The sequence below is a fragment of the Ambystoma mexicanum genome, chromosome 6p (assembly GCF_040938575.1).
Source record: "Ambystoma mexicanum isolate Mex_15411 chromosome 6p, UKY_AmexF1_1, whole genome shotgun sequence".
Lineage (NCBI taxonomy): Eukaryota > Metazoa > Chordata > Amphibia > Caudata > Ambystomatidae > Ambystoma > Ambystoma mexicanum.
Window position 1 is genome coordinate 1,508,904,536 of NC_090935.1, and position 12,318 is coordinate 1,508,916,853.

General features: G+C 45.9%; 1 protein-coding gene across 2 annotated transcripts in view; it reads left to right on the forward strand.

The window, feature by feature from the left end:
• Positions 1 to 12,318, forward strand: part of LOC138510587 (tyrosine-protein phosphatase non-receptor type 9-like) — a 1,111,802-nt gene that overhangs the window by 759,937 nt on the left and 339,547 nt on the right. For both annotated transcript variants that reach the window (XM_069626356.1, XM_069626357.1), the window contains exon 8: positions 10,780 to 10,870. In XM_069626356.1, coding sequence (XP_069482457.1) covers positions 10,780 to 10,870 — 91 coding nt within the window. The remainder of the gene's footprint in view (positions 1 to 10,779; positions 10,871 to 12,318) is intronic.

A 12,318-nucleotide genomic window follows, 5' to 3' on the forward strand; every position in this document is an offset into this window, starting at 1 on the left:
GAAGCACCGTCATCGGTCGCCTTCCCCGTCTTCTTCCGAGGACTTCGCCCGTCGGCGGGTCGCTTACCCAACCAAGCATGTGACGCCGGAGGAATGGGCTTCCTTCGGGAACAAAATGTTGGCGATTCTCGAATCGCAGGGCACTGGTCGGTCCGCGCCTCCAAGTGGGGTCGGTTGTGATCGGTCGAGAGACTCCGCTTGCACGCCTTCGAGCTCGGGTGGTCGTCACGATTCGCGGGAGAGGTCCCGCTCGGACAAGGGGAATCGATCTCGTCATGGCCGGTCCAGGTCCCGGTCCTCGACGCGCTCGAGACCGTGAGAGTCTTCACGGAAGAAGTCGAAGCCGGTGGTGCCGAGGTCGTCGACGGACTCTTTCGAGGCCCTGCCTTCGAAAAAGTCGTCGATGCCATCGGCGCCTCGGCTGTCGAGGGACACGCTCGGGGCCCCGACCTCGAGGACTGTGTCGGCGCCGTCGATGCTGTCGGCGCTGCGTTCGGCGCCGACGCTGATTCACTCGACGCCTTTCGAGGCTGTTTCGACGGGGATTCCCGGGGCCCGGGGGAACCGCCTAGGGAAGGCTCTGGCAAAGGCCAAGCATGGCTTTGTTCCTCGTTCTGTTCCTTCTTTCCGCCAGCTTGAGTTTATTTCTGAGGTGGATGAGGGCTCTGATGATGGCATGGTTCCGGATACGGTACCGGACGAGATTTTCTCGGGCCATAGCCAAATTGAAGACCTGCAGCAATCCCTGCATGATGCCAGTGGGCTGGACACCTCTCCGGAGGTGGAGTTTTGTAGGCCTGAGCCTGGCACTCATGCCGACTCTTCGTACCGGTGCCTTATGTCCAGGGTCACCGAGTACTTGGGATGGTCGGCTCCCCCAGCGCATTTTCTTCAGGATGACCTTACGGATATCCTCGACCAAGGTCCACCAACTGACCCGGTACTGCCGTTCCATATGGTTCTACAGAGGAGGGTGGTGGCGGCTTGGACTGCTCCGGAGAGTCTCCCGGCTGTGGGCAAGTATTTGCCGCGAAAATACCACCCAGCCAGTAGCGACCCCTGCTACTTGACCAAGCACCCCACTCCGGAGAGTTTGGTGGTGCAGGCGGCTACGGCCCGACAAAGCAGGCGTCGTATCCTACCATCCCCCCTGATAGGGACGACAAACGCTTTGACGGTTGGGCGAAGAAGGTATTTTCTTCTGGGAGTATGGCTTTACAAGCAGCCAACTCTGTTTGTGCCCTTGCAAGATTCACACACACACTGTGGAATTGTGTCTTTGGCAGCTGAACATATCCCCGAAGGGGAGGAACGCGATGGTTTTCTTGCCCTCATTCAGGATGGCAAGGATGCCATGTGTGAATCCGTTCAGTTGGGTCTGTGCATGGCAGACTGTGTGAGCCGGTCCATGGCGTTGAGCACCGTGATGCGCAGGTTTGCGTGGTTGCGGAAGTCTGGGTTTGCTCCTGATGTACAGTCCTGGCTTCTCAACGTGCCCTTTGATGGTGTCCATCTTTTTGGCAGCAAGGCTGACGAGAGCCTTGAGAGGTTGCAGACCTCCAAAGCTGCAGCAAAGACTTTGGGAGTCTGTCAAAGATGTGGAATACGTCAGAGGAACCAATCCCCTCGAAGAACAAGTTACTTTCGAAGGGATTGGTTCCCCCAACGTATTCCACATCTATGACAGGTAATCACCACAGCTGTGCTGCTTACCTGTCATAGATGTGGAATACGTCGTCAGAGCATCCCATCGAAAGAACGTAACCAGGTAAGAAAGTAACTTGTTCTTCTTACCTGCTAACGTTCTTTCGATGGGATGCTCCGACGACGTATTCCACATCGAAAGAACGTTACCAGGTAAGAAAGTAACTTGTTGTTCTTACCTGCTAACGTTCTTTCGATGGGATGTTCCAACGACGTATTCCACATCGAACCCTCCCTACCTGCCCCTCTACAGAATTTCTTATGCGATTGCAGCTTCCGTTTCCGCAAGGCTTTCTGTAGTTATGCTGGCAGGAGGTTGGTGCCACACGTTCTGGGGGAAAAAACTACCACTGAGGCTACGGGCGTCATGCATCCTACTTATAACATCCGGTGACGCTGACCGTCTGAGGAGGTCCTCGAGGGAGCGTATCAACGTCATCAACGCAGGACCGTGCAGGCAAAATGCTGTCGTGGATGGAAAAGAGCGAGGAAGGGCACAGGTATGTGAGGGAGGTGGTAGGTCCAGGTGGGTCGGGGATCTGGGAAGACGCGGGATTGCAGAGGCGTTTGCCGCATATTATGAGGAGCTTTACCGCTCCCGACAGACTGTGAAGCAGACAGGGGGGGGGCTTTACCTTCCTGGCGAATTTCACTTTGCCGCGATTGAACCCTGCGCAGAGAGATGACCCGGTGGCAGATATCACAGAGGAGGAGGAGGTGGCGGCTACTGTATCGCACCTTCAGTCAGGGAAGGCCCCTGGGCCCAATGGGTTTCCAGTTGAAGTATGGCAAAAGCTGGGCGAACTGATGTTACCACACATAGACAACTTATTAAACCATTTGAAGACCACTGGCATCCTTCGGCCGGACCTCAGCACAGCCTGCATAGTTGCATTTTGAAGGCAGGTAGACCCTGGAGTCCTGCGCCTCTTAAAGGCCTATCTCCCTCTTAAACGGAGAGGTTAAGATCCTGGTGGGGGTGCTGGTGGAACACCTCACTAGAGTAATCACTTCCCTGGTCCATCCAGATCAATATGATGTATGCCTGACAAGTCCACCAGGATGAATATTCGTAGATTGTTCATGGGTGTATCTCAGGTGCACACGCAGGAAGGGCAGTTAGCGTTTCTCTAAGTGGACCTGGAAACGGTCATCGACTCAGTAGGGTGGAGGTTCTTGTGGGAGGTGTTGTCCCGCATGGGGTTTGGTAAAGTTTCCTGGGGTGGGTGCGGACTATCTTTTGGTTTTTCTCAGTAAGCCGCTGGAAGCCTGCACCCGAGTCACACATACCCTGCAGGGGTTCCAAGGGGCCAGTAGCCTGAGAGTGAACTGGGATAAGTCCACCTTCCCCCCAGAGGACGGAGGATGATCTTCCCCAGGGCTATCCATACCGGGTCTCAGCTGAGGGCTTCAAATATTTGGGGTTATGGGTGGGTCTTGACCTAAACGACTATGTGCGATACAATTTACACCCTATTACGGATAGGATCCTGCGGGAACCCTTCCGTTGACACTACTGGGCAAAACAGCCCTATTCAAGATTGCAACCCTACCAAGGTATATGTATGTTTTTCAGAATTCCCCTGTAAAGATTCCCAAGGCTGAATTTGACAGAGCGGATGTTGCTCTCCGGACGCTTCATTGGGGGGGTGGTAAACCCGTATTGCCCTGGCTACACTGCAGCACTCATTTTGGGAAGGCCAACTGGCGTCTGTAAATGATTGGCTGCATAGGGATGGGTCACTGCTGCATGGTATGGTGGAGCGGGGTCGCTGATGTCTCCCTACCCCCAGATTCTTTATAGTGGTCGGAAGAGGCGGCCACTCCCGCCCATGATACAACATACTATGGAGGGACTCCCATCACCATGTGGGTTGTCAGGGGCTGGGGGGGCAGGTCCACGCTATCTCAGCCTCTGTGTGACAACGCCTATATCCCCAAAGTGGTTAAGATTGTTAGACTTGGAGTCTGGAAGAGAAGTGAGGGGTGGAGTGTGCGAAATGTGGTGAGAGGGGATGCTGGGCCAATTTCCTGAGCTGTGTGACACATTTGTCTTGCCGGAGACCCAAAAAGAAACCATTATTTACAGTTGTCACATGCCCTATCAGCTCAGTTGCTGTCACGGATGTGCCTACCTGCTACCTGATAGAGGCAAACCTTCTCTCAGAGCTCATACGTTCGAAGGTTATCGCTACCCTTTACCAGGTCAATCCCTGCCTTTGCCACAAAGGATTTAGTTACCCTCAAGACATGGTGGGAAAGGGATCTGGGCCCGCTGGAACCAGAGGATTGAATGGAGGCCGCAATTTTCCCTAGGGAAATTGATATCTCGGATTGTATTAGGTTGATACAACGGAAGATATTGCATAGGATTTATTACTCTTGTACTCCTTTATTCAAATGGGGTTGGACAGATCACGCTGAATGTCTCAGATGTGCGGGGCTGAGGGCACCTTTTTTCATATTCTCTGGGAGTGCCCATGGGTTTGCTGTTTATGGCAGAAATGTTTGGATAAGGTCCATTCTGTTTCGGGACTGGTAATACTTGGGACCCATGACTACTGCTCTTGGGGGTGTGGGCAGAAACAGGCTTCACTACGTTTAGGAAACTGCCTATGTCTACATCCGTCAGACTGATGAAACAAACTGTTGCAAAACAGTAGGGGGTAGCAGAGCACCAAAGGTTGGCAAAATGGGTTGCTGAAATGGACTCTTGTATGGCCCTGGAGAAGAGAATATATAATGCAAGGGGCTGCCCTAGGAAATGTGAGAAGATTTGGGGAAAGTGGGACGGGGGAGGATAGGGATGGGGGGAACCAGCCTTTTTTTAACATGAACTCTACGTTGTTTCTGGATGGTTTTTCTTTTGACAGTACTTCACTTGGTCTACTGTTTGTTTGGACCTGGCATTGTGATCCCATCGTGTTGTAGTATTATATTTGTCTTCTATTTTGGGCTGTTTTCATTTATGTCTTCTATGCAAAATAATAAGTGTTTTAAAAAAATAATATTCAGCCTTAGAACATCAAATGGTTTGTGTACCAATTCCTAACCACTATTCAGCTGGTTCATTTTCCAAAGCATGTTGTGGAAGGTGATGTTAATATTACAGGAGGATAAGTGACACAACACGACTTTCCTTTTTCCTGCACATGTGTTCTCTTCTGTATTAATGCCAAACGTAGACTAAAGCTACAGTAAGAACAGCTTGCCTTTTCTAAACTCCTGCTTATTAGTAAGGAGTCTCAGAATGATCTTCAGAATGATGTCCTTGGTAAGGATAATTCAGCCGACCCCCTGTTACCATCTGTTATATCCCAGCAGACAATTCCAGCCAACTCCCAAGCTAATAAAGGATAGTTCAATGGGGGGTGTGGGGAGACAAGAATAAAGAATTTGATCAACCTGAGGGATATATTCTGATGGGACCCCTTCCTGGGCTAGTTCAGTCAAAGACAAAGGGGGGGCCGGCCAGGACAATGCACAGCGGTTAACTTGGACAAGGAGTTGGTGGATTCCATGACCGCAGAGCCCTGGGGACTTCTCCAAGAACAATTTTTGCGGGACCTTGAGGCCTGCTCGAACATGAGGGACTTTCAGAAATGGGTGGCCTAGGTCAGTTCCAACATGCTCATCACACCCCTTCAGAGTGCGAAGAGACCAAATCCTCCCAAAGTCAAGAGAATGGACAACTTCTGACAAACTTCCCCTCCTAAGAATGGCAATAGGGATGATCTTCATTCAGCTCGCCTTGTGCTACTGGGGCACCCTCTCCAGGGAAGCATGTCACTCCAATACCAGGCCGGTTGGCCAATGTCTCGAATACATCACACTTCCCTTTAAGTCACTTACTTCGATGGCTCGGCCACCCAGTAGTGACATTCGACAAAGAAAAACCAAAAACGACAAAATTGCGGACCCGAGAATTAGGAATTTTGCCCTAGATTCCAGGATTTTTATAATTACTAATGTTGCCAGGCCAAGCCAATTTGTATCTAGGGAAGCCCTGAAAAATAAGCTCTGGGTTTGGCTTAGCTCTGTAGTGGGCCCTAATAGCGTAAGAACGCTGGACTTAAAAGTACTCCGGGGAATTCAGATTAATAAGTGGTGCTCTATGGCATATACTGACTGCATTGTCTTGGGTTGTGGGGCCAGCAGTTTACTCATGTATTTGAACAAATGTTTAATCTCGCAACATGTGTGTTTATCTAGCAACCCCAGAATTGTTCTGAATGAATTAGCGAATGGTAGTAGTCTTTGTTAACAGTTTTGCTCTTCACCCTAGCTCTGTTACATACATGTCTTGCTTTGTAGCACACAGCCACAGTTAACCCTCTCAATGTTTGGTGTTAAGATACTTGCTGTTGTCTGTGTGTTAAATATTTTGTTTTGTGCTTTGGTGGATGAGTTAGTTGTATGATTTATGCCAAGCGCCCTGATGGCTGCGGGCTTGTGGCACTCTATAAGCATACAAATAAATAAATATATTTAAATGTTTAGGATACAGGCAAACCCGATCAATTACATAATAAAGCAAACATGACTTGTATTCTGTGCTTTCAGGTTTCATGGTAGAATTGTCTGATGTTTAAAGTCTGCATTTACTGGAACTAGTTCTACATAATGGTATGCCAGTGTTGTGATACAAAAGCGCAGAAAGGCAAGTGCCTAATCCTAACATCTATATCTAATCTCATGGTCCATGTTGGATGGCCCGATTTACGCTTAGATCCTTCAGAGGTCACTAAACTATTGACTGAGGTATTAACAATCACACTGCTTGGAACTTAAAGGAATCCTGCATAAAGTGCTACATCAAACAGTTAAATAAGTGAGTTTCCATTTCATTACAAATGTAACCATTTCATTTTTGTTTTGTAACAGTGCTTGCGCTGACTGGAGAGTTACGTTTTGAAGGTTTTAAGTGCAGATTTGAAAGAGGATGTGACCACTATGATTGCTGTAATGACAACCACTTACCCTTGAGCAAGGGCCTTGATGCCGCTGACCAATTATAGTACTGTTTAAAACATTGATTGCATGTTAAGATTTAAAGGACATATAAACTAGACATTGCATATTCATTCCTGGCCCAGGTAAAGTTTTGAGGTGGCAGTAATGTACACACTGTTTTAATAATTAGAGTGTAAATTAAATGATAAGATTGAAAATAATTGAGTGTAAATAGTATGTTAAAGGCAACCAGAACATTACTAAACTTGAAAATGAATAGATCAAAGCTAAAACAGTTGTGTAGCAAAAATGGGCTTCAAACAAGTAATTACATTTGTGAAACACCTTCTCTTACACATTAATATGTAGGAACACACCACATTAGATACATTATGAACCAGTAAGATATTTTAGCAGGTTGAGCGCTCGCTATGATGTCCCAGAGAGTCAGAGTTCTGAATACTGCCAAGGTCAACTCTCCCTTTCATCCTTTTGAGGTCGATAAATGAGTATCAACATCGCTTAGGTGATAATTGTATGTAAATATGTTTTATGTACAGTGCTTTGGCAAAGGATCTATTTAAATAACACATCTTTGTCATTATGATTGATGATAACTGCACACAACGCAAGAACTCTGAAAACTATTTTCCTGCAATGCAAGCACGCATTCACTAAAAAGCATAATTTGTTTGTTAAAGGAATGCTTTCCAATTGTATTACGTTTTCCACCTTATTACTGCTATGTTCTTAAAATGCCAGGAAAATAAATATGCAGGCATTTTGAAATGTATCATTTCCATGAGCATCTACAGACCCAAAACATAGCAGACGTTGAATAGAAAGAAACAACTACTCCTGCAATGAGGTGTATGCTGTTTCTGACAGGCTTGGTGCCTGCACCACAATGAAAGATGTCTGAACTGCTCCGACATGGCCTGAAAATTCATCAATGCAGTTAAGAATCAAATGAGGTGTTCTGCTTTCCATCAAGTCACTTGCCCTTTGCGTTGGACTCTGCTCAGAACGGGTGCGTAAATTGTACATGTAGGAAGGCAAATGGTGTTGTATTTACAAGAATTTAATTTGTAAAAAGGCCCACTACGACACTGATCTGGAGGCCCGAGTATCAATGCCACATTGAGCCAGATGTGTAATGCAAAGTAGGAAATGTGTCTTGTATAGTGCCCCTCTACCACCATTTGTGGCCTTGTGTGAGGACAGTTTCATACAGTTGTGGGTGTGTTTGCTGAGAGTGTATTCTGTAGTACTGTAGCTTTTAAAGAGAAGCTAAGCCAAACAGTGAAGTCAATTCTAGAGTATATGCAGACAAGAAGTGGTCACATGCAGATTAAATAGGAGGGTGAGCACACCCCAACACACCCACTGCTTAGATACACAATATCTTAATTTAATAACTTTTATAAACACTTTTCTGCATCAGTACACTCCAAAGGTGGTTGGAAATTACAGAGGATGGGCTGAAATCCACCCCCAATAAAATGGTATTCCTTAATGCACAGTTTTTGAACATAGTTTGCAAAGTCTTAGCTAACCTCTATTTAACAAAACATGGATTATGAAAATGATGATGGGAAAGTATACTTTTAGTCCTAAGTTTATGAACTGCAGCTGTCCTCATGCAGCCTTCTTCCATTTTATATTGGAATATCTCCCAGTCATAGATTTTCCTGCTTCTAAACCAATGATGACATTCCTCAGTTTAATGTTGAGGCTATCTAAACTGAGTTTTACACTGTACTGTGTGCACAACGGATCCTTGTACTAGGAAACATTTATCACGTCTCTGGCCGTATGGTATGTCTGGATAGCTTGCTGTCCAAGACTGGCATATACCAAGTAGTGCCCAGTTAACACATGGGAACTGTACAGATAGGTGATGGAGCAAGTAGGTGGATATATCGCGGAGGATGGTTCAGAGGAGCAAGCCTAGAGAATGTAGAGACAGCATATGGCTATCGAAGGACAAGATGATTGTGTCAGCAACATATATGATATGATAGGTTATTTATAACGCGCTTAATACCCAGAGGTTTCTAAGCACGGACCCGAGGTTCGAACCTGTGGTGCTCCGTGTCGTCTTGCTTCCAAGGCGAGCATGTTAACCCTGAGCTATCCTCCCTGACATGGAGTTTGAGGGATCCCAGTCCAGCACCACAATTTGCTGGAAATGGTCTGGACAAATGTACCTTAGGCATGATGGTCTATGCACTCATCTCACTGGTGGTATTGTTTTAAAAAAATAATCAAATAATCTCTTTTTATGTTATTTTGTTATAAACTCAGTAAACATTAATTTAAAAAGTTGCTCTGAGAAGGCAAGTTTGGACTCTGTTCTCTTCTACCTTTGCAATGATGGACACTACAGTAGGATTGTTTTGGTATCATGCCTACCTGATGGCAGACTGAAAAACCCTCATCCTCACTTGTGGCCAATATACTTTGGAACATTAGTGCTCAGGTATACTTCACACTCACCAATGTATTAATTGCATTTTATGTTAAAGCTTTGATGATCTGGTCAAATACTTCAAATCTATCACCTCAACGTTATTTTGAAAGAAAATATGAGGCTGTTGTAAAGTATGAACATGTAATTGGTCTTAATTTGGATTTAGGAATATCGATTAGCTCCTCCTCTCTTTGAGCAATATTCTTATTCTGCCAGAGCCTCCACACCGGATGTTGTCTTTGTTTCTCATTTAGAAAATGGCCCGTGAATTCAAGTGCCACTGTGCCAAAACTCTAGTTTTCACTTATACGAAGTGAAGCAAGAATCGTGTGTGTAAAGAGATCGGTGGAAAATTGAATGCAACCTAGCTTTGGCTAATAACTGGCTCATTATCATCACATTGTGTAAACACAATTTTGGCTATAGGTGGCACTTTATTAGTATTGGCGTATAATCATGTGAGGTTTCACAGTTTGTCGGTTGGTTAGTGCTTTGGTGTTACCATTAGCTTTGGATTGTGGCAAGTACTTAATTGCCAAGCAGTGGCGACCAAAGATGATGATATTGATGTATGGTATGAGGCATGTGACAGATGATGCAGGGAAATCAAGGAGGTGGGTTTGTCTAGGTGAGTACAGGGGCACTGCACTCCTCTGCTATTGTGATATGCCTTTTGGTTTTTTGGGCATCCTCCTCGATCTCTGACTGGAATTTGGGAGGCCTGCTCTGATGAAGGTGTGCCCTTTTGGACAGCTGAAACTAATATGCCAATACATGTTTTATTTTGATGCTTTAAATTCGTCCCATTTCAGTCTTTCAGTAATGTTCATTCATGTTGTGCTGCTAGCTGCGAAATGCTCTACATACTAAACCAATTTAATTGTGCAACCATATAGTCTTGTCTTGAGTGTATACTAAATTCAGTACACTTGCCAGCCTAAAGATGCTAAAGATACACAGTGTTTTCTGACCATGCCTTTAGTTCCCTCCAAACTGATCATAAGATGATTTGAGTGGCTTTGGAAAAGGCCCAATAGCTCCTCTCTCTGAGCTTGCTTTGCCTGGGGCAGGTGACTTTCACCTTCTTAAGGTCACTACTATGACATTTCTGAGACATGAGCCGCTCTTACAGAGCTGCAACCTAATGTTTTGGAATCCTTTTTGCCCATAAATGTATTCTACATTTTCGTCTGACTGTTATTCTGTATCTCCTTCTCCAGTTCGGTGGTACTTGAATTGTGTTTACATGTGCATTTCCTAACAGGCCACTTGATGGGGTGAAGATATTGTTAACCTATTGGTAACCGTCCATCAGTAATGGGCCTTCAAGGTGCAGATGGCACACCATCAGTCTCTAAATCTAAAGATTTGGAAAGTTTCCTTCTTGGAGTGTGGCCGGGGAACTAAATGCTTGATACTTGCTGCTTGACGGACTTCATGAGTGCTCGTGCTTGATAGGGAAATCATATTCTGTTTTCCAAAGGCCTTTGTGTCCATCACTGAAGCATAGTAATAATGTAGGTTCTTGGAAATCACTTCTGGTAAGTTTTAGTGATGTAAGCAAGCATTTCACATGCAGTAGACAACACACTGTAATAATGGGTTTACTGACACAGCAATTGAACTAAAATATATATTTTTTAATCTAGGAAACCTCATAATCAAATAAAAAACCGTTACAGCGATGTCTTGTGTCTAGACCAGTCAAGAGTAAAAATAGGATTGGTGGAAGGTGACAAGGTAAGTACAAGTAGCCATTTTGGAATGTACTTGTTTTACTTTAAAGATTTATATTGTTCACCTTTGACTATACATCTGACTGTCTGGAAACATTATAAATGCTGACTTGGTACATTTTGGTAACACCTAGTGAAGATATTCATTTATGTACAGGAATGAAATGACAACAAAGTTATAGTTTAAATTTACAGAATTACATTTGTACGACATGTCATAATTTGTATAGTTACTTTCACCATTGGTATGGTCCCAATTCACTGTAGGTTCAAGTCATTCGGGGGACCTCCGGAGTCCAGGTATGGGAAAATTTGTCAGAGGAGTTTAGAATGCGTGTGTGCATTTTAGCCAAAGTGAGACTGGGTAGGGGTGGCCAGGTCCCTACAAGCCATCCATGTAAGGCAGGCACGTGAATGGGTGCTTTGAAAAAGATAAGCGAGCATGTGAGAGTAGAAATACATTGTGTCCAGCTAGACCAGATTTTGGCATGGGGGCGGGGGGGGGGATTGCTGCATTCTAATGGCAGAGGTGTTGTGCAATGTGTCATTGGCGTATGGTTGCCGATGTGTGCAGGAGAGTGGCCTTGCCTTTGGCTAACTTCCATAAGTATGGAGTGAGATATGTACCCGTCTGCTGTTGCTGGCTTCTTGAATACGTGTATGGGCGTGGACTCCTGTGTTGTACTGGATATTGTTAATCAAGTTAACTCTTAATTCTTACCATCCTTCGGTGGATGTATGGGAGTTCATTCCTGCCCTGGTCATCTTGGGGGTGGATACCTAGTTCAGGAGGACACAGTAGTCAGGGCGCCGGGGGGAATAGCCATGTCTTGAGGGCCCTCCGGAAGGCCAGGTGGTCCTCTTTGCACCCGAATGCTGAGAGGCATTGAATTCCAGATAGTGGGCGCTTGGACGGAGAAGGTGGATCATACAATTCTGGTTCATTTGAAAGAGGGGAAAACTAGGAGGAGAGCAGTGCCTGGCTGCATGTTTCTATTTGGATGGTAGTGGGTGATCAATGATCAGTGTCAGTTAGGCAGGATGCCAGGTCAGGATGGGGGGTGGAGACGGACTTGGGGAATTTTAAAGACGATTTGTGTGCTGTCAGCGTAGTTGTAGCACGTGAGGCTTTGTGAGCGGATAAGTGCGGGATCTGGCTCATGTAGAGATTAAAGATACGAGGGGACAGGCAGGTGCCTTGAGGGACTCTGTTATTGATGGGGCGGGCGGTTGATGTGAGGGAGGTGGGTGATTTGGTGTCTGTTGGCGAGGAATGAGGAAATCCACCTTAGTGCTGCTTACCTAATGCCAAGGGAGTGGAGTTGGTCAGTGAGGATATTGTGGTTGATAGTGTTGAATGCTGCAGAGAGGTCGAGGAGTACGAGTGCGGCACAGCCCTCTGTCTGCTGTGTTTCTGCTCATCCCATATGGAGACATGGAATGATTAAGTTC